At 55.9% G+C, this 24,693-nt stretch overlaps 1 protein-coding gene across 18 annotated transcripts in view; it reads left to right on the top strand.

Moving 5' to 3' along the window:
- The window catches only part of DTNB (dystrobrevin beta), a 227,938-nt gene that overhangs the window by 201,825 nt on the left and 1,420 nt on the right, over nt 1-24,693 (top strand). For 10 of the 18 annotated variants that reach the window (XM_074582278.1, XM_074582284.1, XM_074582276.1 and 7 more), the window contains 4 exons: nt 5,316-5,466; nt 12,948-13,037; nt 18,361-18,414; nt 22,700-22,735. In XM_074582278.1, the coding sequence (XP_074438379.1) occupies nt 5,316-5,466; nt 12,948-13,037; nt 18,361-18,414; nt 22,700-22,704 (300 nt within the window). In that variant the 3' untranslated portion in view covers nt 22,705-22,735. Of the gene's footprint in view, nt 1-5,315; nt 5,467-12,947; nt 13,038-18,360; nt 18,415-18,728; nt 19,036-22,699; nt 22,736-24,693 lie in introns of those variants that run through there. The other 8 variants (XM_074582279.1, XM_074582277.1, XM_074582267.1 and 5 more) reach the window with 6 other exon arrangements.

Genomic DNA, 24,693 nt, shown 5'->3' on the forward strand with positions numbered 1-24,693 from the left:
CCCAGAGAGGCTCGGGCAGGTCTCCTGGCGCCTTCTAGACCTGCTCAGGTGTCCTCTGCACTCCTGAGAGATACGGCCACCTGATGGGGACAGTGGCCACAGAGAGATCTCCCAAGAAATCGTCCATAAGGAGATCGGGTTCTTTCTTTCCTCCTAGAGACGTAATCCTGGGGGGCCTCGTCCCTCCCCGGCAGCGCTGCTGTCCTGTGGCAGATGCTGCACAGAAGGTTTGGTGTTGGGGTCGGCTGGGAGCTGCTTATTCATTCCTCTTCCAGACCAGGAGTGAGCGGTGCGTCTCTCCTCGCCCAGGAACTCCATCCCAGGTGGACCCGTGCGTTTTTCTTGCTTTTTTGCTTTTCCACTCCTCTCCCTCACCCCACTGGTGGGGAGTGCACCAGCGGCTGGGGGGTGCCCAGTTGCTGGCTCCACCAGTGGAGCTTCTGGTGCTCATGGGATCCCAGTGCAGCTCCAAGAGCCCATGGGGTCCCAGCGTGACTCCTGGAGCTGGTGAGGTCCCAGTTGGGTCCCAGTGTGGTTCTGGAGCCTGGGGGGTCCCAGTGAGGTGCCAGGGTGGCTCCTGGAGCCTGTGGGGTCCCAGTGGGCTCCCAGTGCGCCTCATGGAGCTGGTGGGGTCTCAGTGAAGTTCCTAGAGCCTGTGGGGTCCCAGTAGGGCTCCTGGAGCCCGGGGAGTCCCAGTGCAGCTCCTGGATCCTGTGGGGTCCCAGTGGCGTCCCAGTAGGGCTCCTGGAGCCCATGTGGTCCCAGTGGGGTCCCAGTGTGGTTCCTGGAGCCCGGGGCGTCCCAGTACAGCTCCAGGAAGCTGTGGGGTCCCAGTGGCATCCCAGTAGGTCTCCTGGAGCCCATGGGGTCCCAGGGGGGTTCCTGGAGCTCGGGGGGTCCCAGTGCAGCTCCTGGAGCCCAGGGGCTCCCAGCATGGTCCCAGTGTGGTTCCTGGAGCCCGGGGGGTCCTAGTGGCATCCCAGTAGCGCTCCTGGAGCCCATGGGGTCCCAGTGGGATTCCTGGAGCCTGGGGGGTCCCAGTGGGGTCCCAGTGCAGCTCCAAGAGCCCGTGGGGTCCCAGTGTGGCTCCTGGAGAGCAGGGGGTCCCACTGGCATCCCAGTGCGGCTCCAGGAGCCTGGGGGTCCCAGTGTGGCCGTGGCAGCCCCAGCAGCCCGGGCACGGCAGCCCTGCGGTGCTGAGCATTGGTGTTCCCAGCATTCAGGGTTTCTCGAGAAGGTGATTTTCAAGCCTTCGCTGAACCGAAAACTTTCAGATCCTCCTCCCGGCGCCGAGCGCGGTGGGGTGCGGCACTGGGGCTGGCCAAGCGTGGCAGCGCGAGCGTGGAGGGGCAGCCCGGCAGCCGCTCCCTGTCGCGATACGTCGTCCGCGTGTGCTCTCACCAGCGGTTCTCGCAATCGCGATGGTTTCCAGGAACCACGTGTCGCACGGGAGAGGGACATCCCCAGCCCTTCTGCGCCCGTGGTGGCAGGATGCAAATCGGTGCGGCCCATCTGCCTGCCCAGCCGTTCGAAAAAAATTAGAAAAAAATAATAAATTCAAGCACTTGGGCACTTACTCTAAGAATATAAATGCAGATGGCGTGTCTCAAAGATAAATGGTGGTGAAAAAAAAGGTTTCCCTTCCCGCAGGGCTGGGTCTGTGGGTGCGGGAGGGTGTTGGGGTGCTTCCCCCCATCCCGGTGCTGCATTTTGGGGGCTCAGGGTCTCCCCGTGCTCCGAGGAGCGAGAACATCTGCAAAACCCGCCCTGGGCCAGATGTGGAGGTGGTGGGATGGGTGGAGTTTGCCGCGCGGGGTAAAATCTGTCCCCTTGCGGTTTGGGCAAATGTGTTTTTGGGGAGAGGAGGTGGGCGGTGAGGTCCCGCTCCAGCAACCCAACTCTTGTTCTTCCAAACAACAAAACCCCCAGGCGGCTTTTCGCGTGCAGGCTCCCAGGGAGGTAGCTCTCCGGTGGATAACAGGAACACGTGCCCGGGTCCCACAACACGACGCAACCTGGGGACCGAGCTCCAAAACAGAAAATATTCCCCACCTTCCCCGGCTCCCCCCGGGGAAAGGGGAGCTCTGCCTCCAGCGTGGGTGTCAGCGCAGGGTTTGCTCCCCGTTTTCACTCTTAGCTCACACAAGGGCTGGTTTTTCTCCTCGGAGCAGCCCCTGAGGCTGATGCCTGGTCTGGGGCGAGGCGAGGGAACAAGCCGGTTCCCCCAGGCGCAGCCAATTTCACGGTGCCAGGGCCCACGTGCCGGGCTGGCAGTGCCGAGCGATGGGCAAGCGTCTTCTGCCACAACTGTATGCAAATTCAGGCACTCCTGCCGGCTTCTGTGCAGTTTCGGGTCATTTTTTTAAGGTTTTCTTTGAGGTTTCGGTGCGCAGAGGGGAAGTTGCTGGTGTTGCATGTGCCTCTTCGAATGATTTTGCCCTCGAAAGATGTCATTTCCCCCCTGCAGCCCCGTCCCCTGCAGCCACCCCTGTCACGAGAACGTTTTACTCACTTCTTTAAATCCCCCTATTATTAATACAGTTTCAGAATGACAATTTCACACATGACTGGGTTTTCACGTTAATAAGAATATCAGCTTGGGGCCGGCAGGGATTAGCAGGAGCTGGGGACGTCCCCGTGGCATCCCAGGCAGTGTCCCTGTTCCTGGTGGGGGGGCGGGTCCCATGGGATGCAGGATCTTGCAGCAGGGCAGCGCTCGATGCCAGGGATGCTGCGGCAGCGCGAGGACTGGCTGCAGGGCCGCGGGATGCTGGTGGTGTCACTGCCTGCACGGGGTGCTGGTGGTGTCACCGCCTGCACGGGATGCTGGTGGTGTCACTGCCTGCATGGGATGCTGGTGGTGTCACCGGCTGTGCGGGATGCTGGTGGTGTCACTGCCTGCATGGGATGCTGGTGGTGTCACCGGCTGTGCGGGATGCTGGTGGTGTCACTGCCTGCACGGGATGCTGGTGGTGTCACCGGCGGTGCGGGATGCTGGTGGTGTCACTGCCTGCACGGGATGCTGGTGGTGTCACCGGCTGTGCGGGATGCTGGTGGTGTCACTGCCTGCACGGGATGCTGGTGGTGTCACCGGCTGTGCGGGATGCTGGTGGTGTCACTGCCTGCACGGGATGCTGGTGGTGTCACCGCCTGCACGGGATGCTGGTGGTGTCACTGCCTGCACGGGATGCTGGTGGTGTCACCGGCTGTGCGGGATGCTGGTGGTGTCACTGCCTGCACGGGATGCTGGTGGTGTCACCGGCGGTGCGGGATGCTGGTGGTGTCACTGCCTGCACGGGATGCTGGTGGTGTCACCGGCTGTGCGGGATGCTGGTGGTGTCACTGCCTGCATGGGATGCTGGTGGTGTCACTGCCTGCACGGGGTGCTGGTGGTGTCACCGGCTGTGCGGGATGCTGGTGGTGTCACTGCCTGCACGGGATGCTGGTGGTGTCACCGGCTGTGCGGGATGCTGGTGGTGTCACTGCCTGCACGGGATGCTGGTGGTGTCACTGCCTGCACGGGATGCTGGTGGTGTCACCGGCTGTGCGGGATGCTGGTGGTGTCACTGCCTGCACGGGATGCTGGTGGTGTCACCGGCTGTGCGGGATGCTGGTGGTGTCACTGCCTGCACGGGGTGCTGGTGGTGTCACCGGCTGTGCGGGATGCTGGTGGTGTCACTGCCTGCACGGGATGCTGGCTGTGTCATCGGCGGTGTCACCGCGCAGCATCACCGCTGCGCTGGCCGGGTTGCCCCGGTAACTGATGCACGTCAAAGGGAGCAAACGATGAACAGGCTTAAACAAAAGGCGATAAATCGAACGGCACAAACAAGCCAGGTACTTGCTCAGAGGGGTTGTACGGTTTTAATGCCCTTGGTGTGTAATTATTTATGAGCAGCTTTCCTTTAATCAACAGCAGCATGGGGACCGTGCTTAAATATAAGTACAGTCACAGATCGTAAACCCTTGTGAGCAAAGCCGATGGCTAACAACTTTGCAGTTGAGCAAGAGGGTTCAGAGGTTGTCGAAAGCCAGGAGTGGCTGCAGAGAATAACCAGGTTGTTGCAAATAAAACGGCGCTGCGCCGTTCAAAGCCGATGCTGCGGGGACGGGGGATCTCTTTGGAGGGTGGATGTTGGGAGCCAGCGGTCCCTGAGGACGAGGGGCCCGGCCGGGCTGCGCAGCCAGGCTGCGAGTGGCCGGAGGAAGGGGACGGGGACCGGAGCTCCCTGCGAGTGTCCGTCACTACCCGGCGATGTGCGTCACTCCATGGACACCGCCTCGCTCCCTCTCCCGCTGGCACCAGGCATCCAGTCCTTAAGTGAGATGGTTTTTATGGAAACACGGAGCCGATAAGTCCCTGTTGGTAATCTCCTATATTTCTCTCCTCCTCATACCTTCGTCAGTCCTTCTCCTTTCCCCCAGGTTATGCTCCGGAGCTTTGCTGGGGCAGCATCTTCTTTGAAGCCAGCGAGTTTTGCCTGAGTGAATATTAGGAAAGTTTCCTCTGAGCCTTCAAACGGCAGGGAAAAAATTATTCTGTGTTTGTTTGTGATGCGCTGTGAAATTCAGCAGACTTTGAGTACACAGGCAGCAGCTGAGAGACCCTTGGGACCATCCCTCGCCGTCCGTGGAACGCTGTCGGGCAGAAGCCTTCTCGAGGAAGGCCCAGGGCGCCCACGGTGCCGAGCTGCCGGCGAGGCTCTTGGAGCTGCGGGGCAGAGACGGGGCGGGTTGGGCTGGAAGGAGATGTAAAATAATAAAAAAAACTTCTAAAAATCACTATTTTAGTAATAAATAAAAATATATAAAAAATATAAAAATATACGGAATATATAAAACTAAATTTAAAAAGGGGATGGAGCTTCAGCGGGGCCTCGGTGGCAGCGCGGAGCCCTGGGGTTCTCCTCAGCGCGGCCGGCAGGGAGGACGAGCAGACGCCGAGCGGTTGAGGGTCCTTCTGGAGCAGAGGGCTGGGAAGGTCACTCCCAGCCTTCCTGGGGCTTTTCCAAGGCGGCGTTTGACCGGTGACGCGGTAAGCGTACGGTACGAGCCGGATCCTGCGCCGGAGGCAGCGTGGCTGCGGGTACCACAGCCCGAGGCGTGATGCTCTGCGCCCGGCGTGCCGCCACCGCGGGGTCCTCCCACAACACCATGCGTCACGTATTACTCAAATTGAGAGTGTTTTGGTGAAGCGTCTTTCCTCACGCTTGCTCTTTTTTTTTTTTTCCAGAATTATTTTTAGACTTTGACCCAAAAAAAAAAAAAAAAAAGTTAAAAATTTGGAAACTGTGTGTCTCGTGTCTCCCGTGCAGGCGCAGGCAGCAGGCTCGGCACACTCCTCGCCCACCCACGGGGCCGGCCGCCCCATGCCCATGCCCGTCAGATCCACCTCCGCCGGCTCCACCCCGACGCACGTCCCGCAGGACTCGCTGGCAGGAGACATGCAGGAAGCTTTCACGCAAGGTGAATATCTCACAGAGCGGAGCCGCGTCTGGTGGCAGTCCTGCCATCGTCATGTAAAAGAGGGGAGATCCAGACTAGATCTAAGGGTGAAATCGTTCACGCTGAGGGCGGTGAGCCCCTGGCCCAGGTTGCCCAGAGAAGCTGTGGCTGCCCCATCCCTGGAGGGGTTCAAGGCCAGGTTGGCCGGGGCTTGGAGCAACCTGGGCTGGTTGAAGATGGCGGGGGGTTGGCCTCGATGGCCTTTAAAGGTCCCTTCCCACCCAAAATGTTCTGTGACTCGGTGACTCTTTGTCCAACAGAAGCATACCTCGCCGATATTGAGACAATAATTATGAACCCCTTTCCAGTGCTCTAAACCAAATAGTCTGGGGGCAAGTTTTTAATCTTTACAACTCAATGAAATTATTTCTGTGATGATGATCTTCCCTCCGGGGAAGGGATCTTCCATCCCAGAAAGTTACGCCTGCAAGTAATTTTACAGTTAGACATTAAAAACTCGTTGTATTTACAATTCTGGTGGTTGAACTGTGCAAGAGGAAAAAAACACTTTAATGACCAAAAGCAGGAAAACAAGCAGCCCTTTTATCCAGAGTATTTAGCTAACAGCTACTCACCTCTCTGCTGGTTATGAGGGAAAGGAAGCTGAAATTGTGCAACACAGCTCAAGGCTGTTCGTGACGGAGCGGTTGGCTGGCGTGAACATCTGTGGAACGGCTCGCTCGCCCTGCTGGAGACACAGACGGGCAGCAGCCCTGTGGGGAGACGGAGAAAAAAAGCGCTGAACATGGGAAACGGAGAGGAGAGGAGGGGAGGGGAGGGGAGAGGAGGAGAGGAGAGGAGAGGAGAGGAGAGGAGAGGAGAGGAGAGGAGAGGAGAGGAGAGGAGAGGAGAGGAGAGGAGAGGAGAAGAGAAGAGAAGAGAAGAGAAGAGAAGAGAAGAGAAGAGAAGAGAAGAGAAGAGAAGAGAAGAGAAGAGAAGAGAAGAGAAGAGAAGAGAAGAGAAGAGAAGAGAAGAGAAGAGAAGAGAAGAGACGAGACGAGACGAGACCATAACAAAGAAGCAGAAGGACAGATAGAACAATGAATTTTTTCTGCCTCCAAGGGTCGGAGCTTCTTCTTTTGCACCTTTTCTACACATTACTCCCCTCTGCATTGAAAAAATGCCCCTTTCTGGGCTAAACTCATCGCTGCCAACTGCTCCGTCAGTAGACATGAGAAGTGCGGGGTTATCAGGTAGCTTCAGCTGTAGTCCTCTGTCCACCTCGTCCTCCGGTTCTTTGGTGAAATCAGCGTGGTTGGATCAAACGGGTAAGCTGTCCATTTGTGAATAATACAGCTTATGGCATTTTGTAGAAAATCAGGGCAGCAGTTGACATACATATTTTTGTTCCCCCACTTCTGTAGGTAGTGTGAGTTTATACTTAGCTGCTGTTGCTTTTTTAAAAAAAAAAAAAAGAAAGTTTTACAGTCACGCGTTTCAAAAAAGTCAAACTTTTCCACGTCAGAGCCATTGTCGGCTCAAGAAGGGCTCCAAAATATAAAGACAAACAGATGAAATGGAAACTTGTTCGGCTCAGTGGAGACCACTGCCTCTTCCTCGGATACCGGAGAGGCTTGGCCGGCTGGCGATGCTGGAAGGCGGCAAGCAAAGACATGACTGTCAGTCTGATGTCAAGAAACTTGGCCCATATCTTTTTTACCTTCAGGGACCATCTCACTGCAGAGCGGGGGGAAATCAGTTAGTTATTCTCCAGTCCTGCCTGCTTCAGCTCTGCTCATGGTGAAGGGAGCCGCTCCCAGTAGGAACAGCTGCCCATACTCTCTTTCTCAGGAGCGGTGTCTCTCGGGTTTCATGCCCTCTTTTCTTCTCTTTTGCTCGTTTTGGTCCATAACTCTTCATCTGTAGTACTCCAGCAGCATCCTGGGGTGTAGAGCTGGCAGCAGGGCCTGGTGCAGCTGGTATCTCTCAGACAGGGAGGTTGTTTCTGAACATGATCCACGTTTCCGGAGATGGACATCCACTCGTATTTTATATTCGTCTTATTGACAATAAAAGAAAGAAGGACAGAAAGTCCACCTCTCCCTGATGCACTGGCAAGGACTTCACCTGTTCGCGGGCAGAGACAACAGCCGGGCAGCAACTCTTCATATGGACCTCTTGGATATCCATGGGAAATCCCAGTGGGTGTTGGACATCTCAGGGCCTGTCATGCCAGGGTGCTGCCGCCTCTCGTGTGTGTTGGCCCTTTGGAGTAAACCAGAGCCCTCGCCTTGTTGCAGAGGCCAGGTTGTTTATTTCTTTAAAAGATGACAAATTGTGTCATATGGAGTCACAAAACTGGAGGTGGTGTTTTCTCATCATGGGTAGGGAAGATCGTGAATATTAGTGTCAAATACCTTTTTCAGATGGAGATCTCCTTTTCAAAACAAAGAAAACATGAAAATAAACTTCCCAGAACTAACGATGTATCTCAAAACACGGCAGATTTTAAATAGCAATTTGCATTTATCAGCTGCTCATTGGATACATCCTTCTAGAACGATCTTCCTCAACTAAATGAGCTGCTGCCAGAAGAAGGTGAGGAAAGAGGCTACAAAGCGGTAGCAGAGGAGCAGGAAGTATCAGTGAATACTTTTAATTGGTATTTAATTCCTGGAGTGCTAGAGCAAGGGCTGCCAGCTCTGAGCCCCAGCGTCCTCAACAGAGGGAAAGTTCTCCAGAACTTCAGCTGGTGAACAGGTCAGGAGATGGAGGCCGTCCGACTGAAAACGCCGAGTATCTACAACTCATCTGGGAGAAGGATATGTCTTTTTCCGATCCCATCGGTAGGAACAAGCTCCTCATCTCTCTAAACACTTCCAGAAACGACAGCAGAAGCAGGCATTTCCAGGGAGGCAAGATGCCAAATACCAGAGGCACAACACTCCATCTGTTGCTGTGGGTGGTCCAGTCGCCTCCTCTTCATCTCTACAGCAAGTTTGATGGTACAGCCGAGAGCTCTCAACTGATTCCTTTGGCAGCTGCCTCTCCTTCCCCCCCCCCTTTTACAGATTGGCTTTCTTTTTCCAGGCTGCGTAAAGTGGAACAGCAGCGCAATGAGTCCTACCAGTTACTGGGAAAATCTGCTCTATCTGCTTCATCATTTTCCCCTTTCCTTTCTTAATTAGGAAAGCACAAAGAGACGAAATGATCTCCTTTCTGCTGCTAGGAGTAATGAGCACATGATTATAGTAGTACATTAACCGTCCTACTGGATTTTTTTTCATTTTACAGTGTTGCTTTGGCATCCACGTTTGCTCGCTATCCATCTGCTCTTTCCTTCGGAGATACAGGCAAAAGCCGTGACAAAGCAAACTCCTCTCTGCACGGTTTGCAATCACCAGAGCTGTCTTCCCCAAACTCCTGGCTCGGGGAGAAGCTGATGTAATTAATCAAGGGCTCATTCATGCCTGTTACCTGAATGACTGGTTCATAAGGGGATGGTCTTCGTCAGGACCTGTTGATATTGCCCAAAGTGAAAACCTGGGGTTTTGTCTAGGTTTTTAACACCTGACAGCATCTCAACTCTATCTTGCAACGAACCAGGTGTGTTGTATAAAACTATTCAGGGCTGGGCTGAGGACTTGTGCAGCCGCCGTATCCCAACAGCTCGGTGCCGGGGGTGGTGGTGACTCCCCAGAAGCAAAAAAATCTATAGGCAATGCCTGAAATACGCTTATTTTATGGGTTTTTTTATCAAAAACATTTAAATTATTTTTGCGAACTTTTGCATATCAATCGATTTTAAGATGTCACAGTGGGAGAGAGGAGAAAAAGGGAGTGAAGGTCACGGTGCTGTTCCACCTCCTGCTGCCGTGGCCTGGAGCGGGCAGAGATGCCAACGTCTGGTCTTTCCTCCCAGGGCACGAGTCTTCTGCAAGCTTCCCCGTCACCGCAGGGAGGTCTAGAGAAGGAAACCTTTTAAGAATTGAATCTTTAAAGAATTAATCTTGATCATGTAGTCTTAAGATTAGATAAGTTTCCTCCATAGGTGATCTCTTGATCTTCCACTTGGCCAGAAGGAGAATGGAGTAATACGGCATCAGAACAAAACGCCCTGATGGGATTCCATTTGAAGTATTCAGATAGAGCGGCCACCATCTAATTAGAAAACTAATGTTGATCATCTTGAAAGAGCAGGAAGCAGTCCCTCAGGATTTCTCAGGTGCACGTGCGATCCACCACTGCCAACAGAAAGGTGGAAGTTCCTCTTGCAGTAGCCACGGAGATGGCTTATTCTTCTCCACTACTAGAAAAATTCTTGCAAGAAAAAAATGGCCAGCAGACTCCGTAATAAGTTTCCTGGAATGATCCTTCCGGAAAGGCAATCTGCACAATTAGTGCTATTTCATATTAATCATGCAAAATCAGGCAAATTCAAGGCAAGTGGAGAACACAGGAAACAGGATAAAATGTCTATGTTTTCACATAATAAAATAATTGAATGCCACCAGCCAGGAGGGCTTCGGGTGGCTTCTGCACGTAGATGTCCAGGCGAGCTCGTTAACGTTATTCATCTGTTTCACGGGGGAGACAGGCTGGAATTTTACAACCTTTCACTCCCCAAAGTAACGCCGAGACGAGCAGTGGCCATGCTTCACCGTCACGGGCAGTGACAGGGCTCAGGACATCTAGAGACCTGGATAAAGTAGAGACCTCCATCGTGTCAGAGGTGCAGAGGAGACCCCCTAAGCCATGGGCCCCGGGCTTTTTGGCCAAAATCCACATTTTTTCCTGGGAATCACACACAGTGCTGCCTCGGGAGCGATGCTGGTCAGTTGGGAGCCTAACCTGGACGAGAAAGATGCTGATGGAGGGCGCGGTGGCTCGGTACCATGCTCTGGCAGCGCTCGAACAGCTAAATCCCATAGGCGAGATGTGGGAACTCTGCCAGCCCCCAGCCAAGGACAGAGTGAAGCCAGCGCGGCGTGTGGGAGATGAAAGCAGCGCGTCTGGAATGGGACAGGCACCCGACTTCAAACAAAAGCAAACGTGTCATGCACAGTTGTCGTTTCTGCCATTCAGTACAGCTGCGAAACGTCACATCAGATATCCCCGTCCGTTCCACATGTGTCATCGTCATGCCCTCGCTGGAGTACTGTGTCCAGCGCTGGGGCCTCGGCACAGGAGAGACACGGAGCTGTTGGAGCGGGGCCAGAGGAGGCCCCGGAGATGCTGGGAGGGCTGGAGCCCCTCTGCTGGGAGGACAGGCTGAGAGAGCTGGGGGGGTTCAGCCTGGAGAAGAGAAGGCTCCGCGGAGACCTTCCAGCCCCTGCCAGTCCCTCAAGGGGCTCCAGGAAAGCTGGGGAGGGACTCTGGAGCAGGGAGGGGAGCCGTGGGACGAGGGGGAAGGGTTTTACACTGGAAGAGGGGAGATTTGGATGAGCTATTGTGAAGAAATTCTTTGGTGTGAGGGGGGTGAGCCCCTGGCCCAGGTTGCCCAGAGAAGCTGTGGCTGCCCCATCCCTGGAGGGGTTCAAGGCCAGGTTGGCCGGGGCTTGGAGCAACCTGGGCTGGTGGGAGGTGTCCCTGCCCAGGGCAGGGGGTGCCACTGGGGGGGCTTTAAGGTCCCTTCCCGCCCAAACCATTCCATGATTCTATGAAATGTCAGGACAGGACCCCAAACACTGAGATCTGGGGGCACGAGCAGGCACTCGTCATCAAAGCAGTGCTCCCGGAGACAGCGCCAGTGTGGACATCTGGTGCCTGTGTGGGACTATGGGACACCTAAAGCCATTTTCTGTGCATAGCTCCAGCACAGGGATGGTTGAGGTGCGGCCAGTGAACCCTTACAGGGACCCAGTCAAGCTTCAGCTTGGGGCCATCGGCTCCACAACCTGAGGAACTTGGCTACAGACCACCTGCCGGGGTGGAAAACATGACCCCATGCCATCAAAGCCTCCAAATAAAACCAAAACAACACAGTGCAGGAAGGTGCCAGGGGAAAGGGGGCTCAGTGGAGACAGGGAGTGGCGAGACTGCCATCTCTGCGGCAGGAATATGGCTGGGTCTGCCAGAGGGGCCGGCACGGGGAACTAGAGGAGATGGCGAAGATCATTATCTTCCCAGCACCAGCAAGAGGCAATAAAGCATCATCCCCACCACGCTGCAGCTCCTGACACCATTGCTCACGGCTTTGATGGGCAGCAGCCAGTCTGAAGGGTCATTCGCAGAATCCCAGCATGGCAGGGGTTGGAGATCATCCTCTGGAGATCATCCCGTCCAACCCCCGGCCAGAGCAGGGTCACCCAGAGCAGGTGGCACAGGAACGCGTCCAGGCGGGGTTGGAACGTCTCCAGAGACGGAGACTCCCCCACCTCTCTGGGCAGCCTGTGCCAGGGCTCTGCCACCCTCACAGCAAAGAAGTTCCTCCTCATGTTGAGATGGAACTTCCCATGGTCAAGTTTGTGCCCGTTACCCCTTGTCCTGTCCCCGGGCACCACTGAGAAGAGCCTGGCCCCATCCTCTTGCCCCCCGCCCTTTAGCTATTGCTGAGCATTGATGAGATCCCTCTCAGCCTGCTCTGCTCCAGCTGAACAGCCCCAGGGCTCTCGGCCTTTCCTCAGCACAGAGATGCTCCATCTCTTGATCATCTCGGTAGCCCTTTGCTGTCCCCTCTCCAGCAGTTCCCTGTCCTTCTGGAACCGGGGAGCCCAGAACTGGCCCCAGTGCTCCAGCTGTGGCCTCCCCAGGGCAGAGTAGAGGGGGAGGATGACCTCCCTCCACCTGCTGGCCACGCTCTTCTTGCTGCCCCCCAGGATGCCATTGGCCTTCTTGGCCACAAGGGCACATTGCTGGCTCCTTCACAGATTTTGGCCCCTCACCATCCCTGGCCGTTCCTGGGGAGCCGTGGCGGAGGTTCAGGGAGCTGATGGGGCGAGTGGGTCCCTTGAGCAGGGGCTCGCACAAGATGAGTGTCCAGACTGGAACTAGGCAGGGTCACAGTGGGTGACGGCAAAGTGCCCCCCAGGGAGAGGATTGCTTCCTCCAGTGATGCGAGAGCTTTGCCGAGTGGGAGAGTTCGGTTCTCTTCTATTCCCCTCAAACCTCAGTGATAACGATTGCAATGGAGAGGCCGGCAGCGATAATGACTGCACAAGGAGCACGGATGAGCTGTGCCGTGGCCATCACCCAACGGCCCTGGCTGTGGGGAGAGAAGCATCTGCCCTTGCGCTGCCATCCGTGTCCAGGGGAAGAGCGGTGTCACAGCTAATTAGCCAAACAGGCGATCAGGCAGCTGGGCAGCACCACCATCTCTTGCTAAGCCAAGCTGCTGTGGTGGGGCTCTGCCGTACGCCAGGGTGTCCAAGCTCCATCCCGGGGAGGGGACCGGGTGGGGACCGGTGAGGGACACGTGGCCAAGCATTGTGGTGCAGGGAGGTGCGGCAGCAGCAGTGCAGCACATGCCATTCCCGCTGTCTGTGTGTCTGCTCTGCCCCCAGGTACGAGGAGGAACCTCCGCAATGACCTGCTGGTAGCAGCCGATTCCATCACCAACACCATGTCATCGCTGGTGAAGGAGCTTCACTCAGGTAAGAGTTAATTTCGTGGGTCGAGAACCATAGAATCCTTATGGTTGGAAGGGACCTTTCAGACCATCGAGTCCAACCGTTAACCCAACCCTGCCAAGGCCACCACTACCCCATGGCCCTCAGCACCACGTCTGCCCGGCTTTTCAATCCCTCCAGGGATGGCGACTCCACCACTGCCCTGGGCAGCCTCTTCCAATGCTTCACAACCCTTTCCAGGAGGAAATTGTTCCCAATATCCATCCTAAACCTCCCCTGGCACAACTTGAGGCCGTTTCCTCTTGTGCCATGGCCTGTTCCTTGGGAGAAGAGCCCGACCCCCCCTGGCTACCCCCTCCTTTCAGGGAGCTGTAGAGAGCCAGAAGGTCTCCCCTCAGCCCCCTCTTCTCCAGGCTGAACCCCCCCAGCTCCCTCAGCCGCTCCTCACCAGACTTGTGCTCCAGACCCCTCACCAGCTCCGTTGCCCTTCTCTGGACACGCTCCGGCCCCTCAAGGTCTTTCCTGGCATGAGGGGCCCAAAACTGGACACAGCAGAAAAAGGCGAGCTTGAAGCCACAAGTTGCAGATTTGTCTTCAGGTTGATTTTTTGTAAAAGCGTGATGCAAGATTGTGTGTTCATTTTTTCAATGATAAAATGAAAAATCGCTTTTATAGCTAGCAGCACGGAGAGCTCCAGATACCTTCTGAACAGGCTCTCCATTGGTTTTATCGCTAAGGCAGTGCTCTGCGGTCCCAGCCCTGGCTGGTCACAGCGTTGGTGAGTCATGAAGCAGACTCACATCTCGCTCGTGCCGATCCATGCGCGTCTGACAGCACGGGGCAGCTTTTCCAGCACCCTGCAGGCATGTCCTGGGGCGCTTACGAGGCGAAGAGCCGCTTCCCAGCCCCGCTGCTGGAAATGGGAGCTCCTTGACAGCCCAAGCCAGAAGCCGGGGCAGATTTGAGTGAGTCTCCCCAAACTGTTGCTTAGTGACAGTGACACTCGAGTAGCAGGTGACCTCCCTCTGCAATGAATCCTCATCAGACACCAGAATCCCAGACTGGCGGGGGTTGGCAGGGCCCTCTGGAGATCATCCCGTCCCACCCCCGGCCAGAGCAGGGTCACCCACAGCAGGTGGCACAGGAACGCGTCCAGGCGGGGTTGGGATGCCTCCAGAGACGGAGACTCCACCACCTCTCTGGGCAGCCTGGAAAAATGGCTTTTTCCATTTTTTTTTCCCATTACTATCTGTCACAAATAGATTGTAAATGTACGCAAGGCCGATGGCAACAAAGAACTAAACAGCGATGTGGAAAAAAAGATAATTATTCCCTTCGTGCCTCTTTGCTGTGCCGGTGGAGGTGAACACCATGATGGGACCAGCGCCGCTTCTGCTGTGGCCCAGGGACGCGTCCCGTGGCTGTCGAGCTTTGTCGGGGATGGAGAACGCGATCGTTTAGGATTCCAGCAGCTCCTCTGTGGGCTGCCTTCTCTTTTAAGAAAGAAGTGAAGCGTTCTGTACGCAGCCTGAACCTCGCCGCTTCTGTTTCGCGCCTCCCCCAGCCCCTCGCTGTATCCGGTAGTTGCATCCCATAATCCACCCCCCGCCCCCCCGCCATAAACTTATCAAACTCCATGTTAAAACCAGTTCGGCTTTTTGTTCCCACTGCCCTTAATGGAGAAGTCACAGTTATAAACCGGGTTGATCTTTTACGGCTCCGCAGTAAATTCTCCCGGCCCGAGCCCCGCGTCCCGGCTGCGGGGGCAGCTGCGAGTTAATAAAGTCTTTCATGTATGACAGCAGCATCGCCGGGGCCGCTGCGGGGAACGGCCCTGTGTTTCGTCAATAAATCACCAAGCTCGAGCTCGAGACGCGCAGCTCCCTTCCCTCTGGGCTCAAACCCGGTGAACAAACCCGCTGCCCAAAACAGATGTCTGCAGTAATTTTTTTCTTTTTTTTTTTGCTTTTAATAGAAGAGCGGGTTTGCAGGGGTACGGCTGAGCGCAGGGGCTGGGGCAGAGGCGGAGCATCAGCCGGACCCGCGGCTCTCCTGCCCTCCAAGAGTCCATCAACCGCAGCCAGCCCGGGTTTGTGCCATTGACGGCCCTTCCAGGCTGGTGCAAAGTTACGGTTCACAGGGGAGTGAAAGTGGAATTAATTACAGTCTCCTATTTGAGGATGTGCAGCTACCAAAGAAGGCTCCCTTGAAAGTATCTGAAATCATTTCATTTGTGTAAATTAGGAAAAGCATGAGTTATCCTCAGCTGATGAGAGTCAGTGGGATTTAAGGCATATTGTCCCGGCGGTGAGCTGCGAGAATAGACACCTCCTCCAGCCCCGGGCTCCCCGATATAGCTGCAGGCATTGTGTTTGGAGCGGGCTGCGCCACACGCTGCTGCACCACCCACGCGCCGCACCTCTGCGCCAGCCCAGAAACCGCGTTCCCTGGGGATGGCGACGCTGCTCGGGGCTCCTCATCCCTCGGTGGGCTCCCACGGACACTCCGGCCGTCCCCCTGCTCCTGAGCGGACAGTCGGATGCCCCTAGAATCATAGAACCATGGAATTGGCTGGGTTGGAAGGGACCTTTCAGACCATCGAGTCCAACCATTGACCACACTGCCACGTCCCTCAGCACCGCGTCTGCCCGGCTTTTCAATCCCTCCAGGGATGGCGACTCCACCACTGCCCTGGGCAGCCTCTTCCAATGCTTCACAACCCTTTCCAGGAGGAAATTGTTCCCAATATCCATCCTAAACCTCCCCTGGCGCAGCTTGAGGCCGTTTCCTCTTGTGCCATGGCCTGTTCCTTGGGAGAAGAGCCCGACCCCCCCTGGCTACCCCCTCCTTTCAGGGAGCTGTAGAGAGCGAGAAGGTCTCCCCTCAGCCCCCTTTTCTCCAGGCTGAACACCCCCAGCTCCCTCAGCCGCTCCTCACCAGACTTGTGCTCCAGACCCCTCACCAGCTCCGTTGCCCTTCTCTGGACACGCTCCAGCCCCTCAAGGTCTTTCTTGGCGTGAGGGGCCCAAACCTGGACACAGCCCTCGAGGTGGGGCCTCCCCAGTGCCCAGTCCAGGGGGACGGTCACTGCCCCACTCCTGCTGGCCACACTAGTGCTGACACAGGCCAGGATGGTGGTGGCCTCCTTGGCCACCTGGGCACACTGCTGGCTCATACTCAGCCGCTGTCGACCAACACCCCCAGGTCCTCATCCGCCGGGCAGCTCTCCAGCCACTCTGCCCAGCCTGGAGCGTCCGTGGGGTTGGCGTGACCCAAGGGCAGGACCCGGCACTTGGCCTTGTTGAACCTCACACCATTGCCCCTGGGCCATCCATCCAGCCTGTCCAGATCCCTCCGTAGAGGCTTCCTACCCTCCAGCAGACCGACACTCCCGCCCAACTTGGTGTCCTCTGCAAACTGACTGAGGGTGCACCCGATCCCCTCCTCCAGGTCGTCGATAAAGACATTAAACAGAACTGGCCCCGACACCGAGCCCTGGGGAACACCGCTGTGACCGGCCACCAACTGGACTGAACTCCATTCGCCACCGCTCTCTGGGCCGGGCCTCCAGCCGGTTTTTACCCATCCTGGTGCTGCCCAGGGGACACCGTCCCCGTTTTCACTCGAACTGAGCTCAGAAAGATGCTGATCTCCAGGGAGCGGGCGCGATGCTGCTGGGGGTGGCTCGGCCGCTGCCCTGACGGGAGGCAGGGTCAGGGCCCAAAGCAGCTGCTGGGCTCCGGGTCACCTCTCTGGTTATTCAGAACGCGTCTGGTTTTGTCAGTGATCTCTTCTGCGCTCACTGGGTGCCATCGCTGAGCAGGCAGAGGTTGTGTGACTCCCAGATGTCTCATCTGTCCTGCTGTCAAAGCAACAAAGAGAGCAAATGTTTATAAGATCCCCTTTGATCAGATCAATGCGAAATGCTTCGCTTTTTCAAATGGTGCCTTTTATTGCCAGGGTTTCTCCCTTTCTTTGCTCTCAGCAGCATGTGAAGTGGGCAGAGGTGATATCACTGCTCATAATAACTATTACCTGTTTACACAGGTCTCATTGAAATGTCGCGCGCGGAGATAGGAGCCACCATCTGCAGAAGAATGTGACCTTCTGCTCTGCTGCAAAAATACGAGCCTGGCCATAAATTCTTTTCAACTTAACCAGAGTTAGATATAATGAACCACCAGCTCTCAGACATAAACCAAGCACCTGTCTCTGGGGGCGCAGCCTGTCACCAGCTCCGGGGCTTTGCCCCCGCGTGAGCATCGCTGTCACTGAGCACCTTGCGTGGGCAAACCCCGCAATGCCTGGAGGGACCCTCCACGTTTTCACCTCACCGCAAACCATTTCCATTTTTCTTCCTCAGATTTGAGCTCAGCCTAAAAGTTGTGACTTCCCACAGTGTACGTTGTGCAGTTCTTCATTTCCTGCAGTGCTAAAATAAGCGCACACGAGGGACTTTGGTCCTAATACTACCTGGGCCAGGTAGTAGTCCACTAGTGGTCCAGTCTTTTCGACCATGTGGACACTGCTTCCAGCTACAACCTGTAATGATCTGATCAGGATGAGGCATGGGCTGTTTTGCCCCAGCAGTGAACAGGCACCGTGTGACAGAAAGGGTGGTGGTGCTTCCATCCAGGTTCACAGAATCATGGAATGGTTTGGGTTGGAAGATCATCTTAAAGATCACCCAGTTCCAATCCCCTGCCCTGGGCAGGGACACCTCCCACCAGCCCAGGTTGCTCCAAGCCCCGGCCAACCTGGCCTTGAACCCCTCCAGGGATGGGGCAGCCACAGCTTCTCTGGGCAACCTGGGCCAGGGGCTCACCCCCCTCACACCAAAGAATTTCTTCCCAATAGCTCATCCAAATCTCCCCTCTTCCAGTGTAAAACCCTTCCCCCTCGTCCCACGGCTCCCCTCCCTGCTCCAGAGTCCCTCCCCAGCTTTCCTGGAGCCCCTTGAGGGACTGGCAGGGGCTGGACGGTCTCCGCGGAGCCTTCTCTTCTCCAGGCTGAACCCCCCCAGCTCTCTCAGCCTGTCCTCCCAGCAGAGGGGCTCCAGCCCTCCCAGCATCTCCGGGGCCTCCTCTGGCCCCGCTCCAACAGCTCCGTGTCTCTCCTGTGCCGAGGCCCCAGCGCTGGAAGCAGCACTGCAGGGGGGTCTCCCCCGAGCGCAGCAGAGGGACAGGATCCCCTTGGGTTCCCCTTGGGTTCCCCTTGGGAGCCTGAACACTCTTCTCCTTCCCCCCGAAGCCTGATAAGCCCGTTCGTCCTTGCTGCAGGCAGGTTCCCCAGGTGTCCCCTCACCTGCTTCTCTCACGTGCGCTTTTTTCTTTTTTTGTCTTTGAAGCAGAGGAAGAAGATGAAGAAGAAACAGAGAAAATGCAGAATGGGAAGGACCGAGGTAAGGGGACAAACTGCGGTCTCTGAGCTGTGAAGCATTTTCCGATGTGCTCCTCTGTGGGAAGGAGCTGGGTTTGCCGGCTCCGTTTGAAGCCCCAGGAGAGGGCTGTGAGCGCGGATGGCTCCGGGGGGCAGCAGCCCACGTTGCTGCTGCTGCTGCTCTCAGCCCACCTGCAGACACGGCCCCGGTTGCTCTGCCTGCTCCGGTCATCGCCATGCTGCCGGCTCACTCTCTCCAACATCTGCCGTGGCTTGAGATGATGCCGTGACCAGGGTTTCTTCGGCGTGTGGCTTTCAGGAATGTTCTTCTTTCAGCAAAGGTCGTGCACAGATCTTTGAAAGGTGTAAGAGGAGGAGGAGCTGCCCTCAGTGCTGTGAGAAATCCCATTCAGAGCATTCAGAGAAAAAAACCAAAGCGTGGGCTGGTTACCAGTGAAGCTCCCGAGCGATGGGACCGTCATCTGCTGAGCCACCGCCTCCTGTGACCTTGGCTGGACAAATGGAGCGCTGTGGCCAGTTCTGGGCTCCCCGCTTCAAGGGCAGGGGACCGATGGAGAGGGTCCAGCAAAGGGCTACCAAGGTGATGAGGGGACTGGAACACCTCTCTGATGAGGACAGGCTGAGGGATTTGGGTCTTTTTAGTCTGGAGAAGAGCAGACTGAGAGGGGATCCCGTCAACGCTTATTCATACTGAAAGGGGGGGTGTCAGGAGGATGGGGCCAGGCTCTTCGCAGTGCTACCCAGGGACAGGACAAGGGGCGACGGCCACAAACTTTGGAGTCTCCGTCTCTGGAGACATTCCAACCCCGCCTGGACGCGTTCCTGTGCCACCTGCTCTGGGTGACCCTGCTCTGGCCGGGGGTTGGACGGGATGATCTCCAGAGGTCCCTGCCAACCCTGACCATTCTGGGATAATGCTGTGAAATGTTCGGCATCCCTCCGCTGATGGCCACCCCGTGTAGGCAGTGCCATGGGCTACGCGGGGTTTCACAGGAGGGTTCTTTCATCTCCACTCTCCCTGGGCTGCAGGTCTGGATGCTAATCCTCCCCAGACCGCCTCTGCCTTTGGTGCGAGCGCATCCCGACCACGTGCTGGCGGAGCGATGCCCCGGGATGGAAGTGATCATAGCGGGGTGGAACGCAGCCCCGAGACTCGCCAACAGCCGTGCAGCGCAGGGTTGAGCTGGAGGGGCTGCAGGAGACGCGTTCCTCCCGTCCCACCCCGGGGGAGATCGGAGCAGCAGCTCCCGGCCCTCCTCAGGGCGGGACCTTCCTCGGGGGGGCTCCTGACTTTCTGTTTTCCACGTTTTGAACCTCAACGCAAGAAACAGACCCGGACAGGTTTGACTCAGCCCAAGCATTTCTGTCTGGCTTGAGCCAAACCCAATTTCAGCATCAACAAACCGGAACTTTTTATCCTTTTTTTTTGGTGAAGGCAGGTTTTCCCTCTGGCTGAGGCGAAGGGGCAGCGCTCGCGTTTCTCACCCAAGCGGCCTGTTTTGCTGCCCAGCAAGTTCTGCAAAAGCGTTCAGGTCTTTGGAAATGCTCTGCTTCCTGGTGGTTTGTCCATCACTATTAGACATTATAAGTTTGTAGGAAAAAGTGCAGTAAGTTTGATTTTGCCTAAACCAGGAGTTTTCAAGGCAGAATCGCACTGGCTCTAGATCACAGGGCTCTCTCTGCCCTAGAACATTCCTCTGCAGTTAAATATTTTAGATGCTTAGCAGATGACCCTTCTGCTTTTTTTCCAAATGTGCATTGTATCTTGCATGGGAAATAGGGAAAGGGGGATTTTGAAGAGCTGAAGTATGATGAATGGTAGCGGAGACGTAGTAAGACAAATTCGGCTCCGTTACTCATTGCAGCAGCATCGGAGTGGGGTGGGGGGGAGACGGACGGGTAACCAAAAGCAGAACTTGGTCCAAAAGCCTTGGTGTGGAATGTAAATATTATCTCTGCCAGAGAGTAAGTGATTTCTTAATGCCGCAACGTTAGTGAGATAAAAATCTGGCAGAAAAATGGAGGAGCGATCGATCCATCAACTGCAGTCCTCCGGGGGAGCTCCTCCAGGCACCGAAGCACGCGTGGCCGTGGGGAGGGAGTCCGGCCGTGGGTGGTTCTGCCCCACGTCACCTACGGGGACCCGTGGCCAGGATGCTCCAACGCCGAGCTCTGCCTGCCGCGGCTGCATTCTTTGCACGGTGCCTGTGTGCACATCCCCATCTCAGCAAAGCTCTTCCGTTCCTTCCATCCGGAACAGACAAGAAGAAAAAAATCACTTGCAGCCCGTGTGTTCCCCAGCTTCTGACCGGCGCAGACAAGGGAGACGCCGGTCCTCGCGGGGACGCTGCTGCTGCGGTGTGTTTCCTCGGGAGACGGCATCACCCTTGGGCTTCCTCACAAGTTTCTTCACAAAGTTACATCAGATTTCTCTGTGCCCCAGTTAATCAACCTCAGGACTCGCTTCCCCGCTGGAGAGGCTTACGTCCATACGCTGGATATAGCAGCGGCGTGGTACGGCTCTAGCAGGATGAAATCATTCGGGAAGACTCCAAGTTGGCTGCGTCTGTTGTGGTTAGGATTACAAATTGAGCAGCATCTCCAGAGAAGAATCCTGCGCGGGTTTCCAGGCACAGAAGAGCACAGTCGGGAGCTGGCAAAGCCACGTCCATCCAGTTGCGTTAGACGTCATTTTGAGTTACCCCGTCTTGAAACCTGGCGTTACGTATCCATTCATGGCACGTGCACCAGGCGTCACTCCAGGTCGGACGCCTGCTTGGCCAGGGCTGTCCCGCAATCACTGTTTGCCGTGGTCCTGCTGCCTCTCTCCAAGACAGGCTGCTCCTGGTGGTGGGCAAGAGGTGGACCCTTGACAGTATCACCTGAAACAAGATGCTCCACGAGCTGGTCCCATATGCATTGGCCATTTGTATTTTATAATGCCCAAACCAATGGAAAAGGGATTAAAGTGCTGTGATTTGCTCGCTCGAACTGCCGGAAGGAAGGGCATGGTTTGCAGCCCCATAAAATTTGTTAGACAAAAATTCCCAATTTGCAACACACCTGCCCACAGTGACCAAAACTGGAGTCCATGCAGCCATCTGTTCAGGTAATCATAGAATCATGGAATGGTTTGGGTGGGAAGGGACCTTAAAGCCCAGGCAGTGCCACCCCCTGCCCTGGGCAGGGACACCTCCCACCAGCCCAGGTTGCTCCAAGCCCCGGCCAACCTGGCCTTGAACCCCTCTTGTTCTTGGAGGACAGAGTCCATCCCCGGCAGGTTTGCAGATGACACCAAACTGGGAGGAGTGGGTGATACCCCAGAGTGTCGTGCTGCCATCCCGAGGGACCTCAATGGGCTGGAGAAATGGGCTGGCAGGAACCTCCTGAAGTTCTCCCGAACAAGGAAAAGTGCAAAGTCCCGCCCCTGGGGAGGAACAGCCCCAGGCACCGGGACATGCTGGAGGACGCCCAACTGGAAAGCAGCTTTGCAGGGAAGGTCCTGGCGGACACCGAGTTGACCATGAGGCAGCAATGGGCCCTTGGGCAATGCAGGCGAATGGTGTCCTGGGCTGCTGACGCAGAGCGTTGCCAGACGAGGGAGGGGATCCTTCCCTCTGCTCAGCACCGGTGAGGCCACCCCGGGAGCCCTGGGTCCAGTGCTGGGCTCCCCAGCACAAGAGGGACATGGGCAGGCTGGAGAGAGCCCAGCGAGGGGCCATGGCAACGATTAAGGCATTGAAGCATCCATCACACGAGGAGAGGCTGAGAGAGCTGGCATCAAATCAGGGTGTATAAATAACTGATGGAAAAGAGTAAAGAAAACTGAGCCAGAGTCTTCTCATGGTGCCCAGAGCCAGGACACGAGGCGATGGGCACGCAGCGACACACAGGAAGTTCTGTTTGAAGGTAAAAAACGCTTTTTTACCGTGAGGCTGGTCAAACGCTGGCACAGGTTGCCCGGAGAGGTTGTGGGGTCTCCGCCCTGGGAGATGCCCCAAATCGGATGGGACAAGGTTCTGAGCAGCCTGTGGTGGCTGACCCTGCTCTGTGGGGGGGGTCGGACTGGGCGATGCTGGGATTTCTGGGATTCAGTAAGATCATGAGCCCTTTTGTACCTACCTCGTATTTCAGGGGACTTGCCATTCACCCCGATGCCGGAAAGCTGTTTGCGGTCGCGAGAAGGGTTACCCGTTGGGGCACTAAGAGATGGGGAGGGCAGATTTTTCATTTTACAGGAAATAAAATTGCCTGCTTTCTAAGCGTGCCTTTCCCCTGTGTTGCAGGTTAGACGGCCGGCCGCAGGCTGCACAGGAATTCAGGTAAGGAAGGGTGTCTTTTTCCTTCCCGTCTCCAGCAGCACTGCTCTGTAGTCGCCGTTGCCATGCGCGGGACCATGTCCCTGGTCACCTCCTGCCCTTGTCCTTTATCTCCTGTTTCTGCCCAGGGAGGGTTGTGCCCATCGCTCCACAACCGCTCAAAAGGATGTTGAGTTTTTCCTTGCTAAGACCCAATTCTGCTCCTGCTGCAGACAGAGGGGAAATATCATTAACTCCAGTGAGAACAGCATTATCTCCTATTTTATTAGTATTGCTTCTATAGCGAGAGGCCTCAGCCAGGAAATAGGACCCCATTGTGATGGCCACTATCCAGATGTACTAAAAATACAATCTCTACCCTCAAAGAGCCTGCGCTTTCAGTTATAATAAGGCACAACAGACGGGTAGACAAACAGGTGGCTGGAGATAGCGGCAAGGAGAAAGCCTGAGCCCTGGGGTGACAATGCCTCTGGAGGACCTGAATAAGATCCGTATTGTGACCCATCTGAAAAGCTCGTAGGAGGGCACCGGATCGGGTTTCCACACTCCCCATACACTCACTGTGGCCGTAGCCATAATGCCCGTCTTTCATCATTCCCGGTGGGAAGAAGGAGGGTTCTCCTGGCAGAAGGACATAGTGTGGGCACGCTCATAGTTAGCCAGAAAGGGATGGGGACGGGCGTAGCAGGTCCTTCTTTCTAGGACCCGTCCCTTTACACTGCAGCTGGGTCAGTTGTAGAAACCAGACAGTAGAAATTCTTTTATCTTTAACTTACCGGTTCAGCCCCAACCCACGGCGATAGATAGTCGTGATGGATCTGAAACCCAATTTCGCGTGGTAAAACCACCACAGTTGTCCTCAAAAAGTAATTTGCAAAGGAGAAAAAAGGGGGTTTGCCCTCTCTGGCGCCCTGCCGTTCCAGCGCCAGCTAGAGATAACCCAAAAGTGGCTTGAGAGTTTTTCTGATAGTTTTTACATTAGAAATTCAAGTCCTGCCTCATCTGGGAAACAATCTGGTAACTCAAGAAGGAGCGAAATTATACCATTAGAGAGGAAGCCGGCAATGGAGAGCTGTTTATACTGGCTGCGTGCGGCTTTTTCTTAATGTCCCTTTAACTCTAATGGCTTTGGAGAAAAGGATGGCTTTGACCCCGGCCACCCCTTAGCCACTGATGGGGACATGAGAAGCGCCCGGTTCCCTGAGAAGCCCGGCAGTGCCTCCAACACCACCAAGCACTGGCACTGATGAGTGCTAAATTAGAGACAACTGCAAATACGAGAGGGAAACCACTTTCAGGTTTCTTTATCCTCCAGAAAGAATGAAAAAAGACATGAGTAAGAGAAAAAAAATTCTTCAAACTGTGGTGGTTCTTCTTCAAGTTCCTCATGTTCCCATTTGTGGTACCAGGGCCTGTGATGGGTCCTCCTGAACCTTGCTGGTGGTAGGGTCCGGCCAAGCCAGACCGGTGGCTCCAGCCACCCTTCGGCTCTGGTTGCCCACCGATGATGGAGGGGACTGGGGTGGGCAGCATCGTCAGGGGCCGTCTGTTCGCAGATCTTGGCTGCTCTGTGGGAAAAATGCCCAGCACCGACCTCACCTTGGCTTGCAAAGTCAAGCGTGTCCGCTCATGGGCCCTTGCTCGCAGGACCTGGGGACCTGCCGCAGCACCATGCTCCTGGTGTCATTGACTCAGGAGCTTGGGTTCTCTTTCCAAGGAACAGGCGATGGGACAAGAGGAAACGGCCTCAAGTTGCGCCAGGGGAGGTTTAGGATGGATATTGGGAACAATTTCCTCCTGGAAAGGGTTGTGAAGCATTGGAAGAGGCTGCCCAGGGCAGTGGTGGAGTCGCCATCCCTGGAGGGACTGAAAAGCCGGGCAGACGCGGTGCTGAGGGCCATGGGGTAGTGGTGGCCTTGGCAGTGCTGGGTTGATGGTTGGACTCGATGATCTGAAAGGTC

Source organism: Larus michahellis, chromosome 3 (assembly GCF_964199755.1).
Source record: "Larus michahellis chromosome 3, bLarMic1.1, whole genome shotgun sequence".
Classification (NCBI taxonomy): Eukaryota; Metazoa; Chordata; class Aves; order Charadriiformes; family Laridae; genus Larus; species Larus michahellis.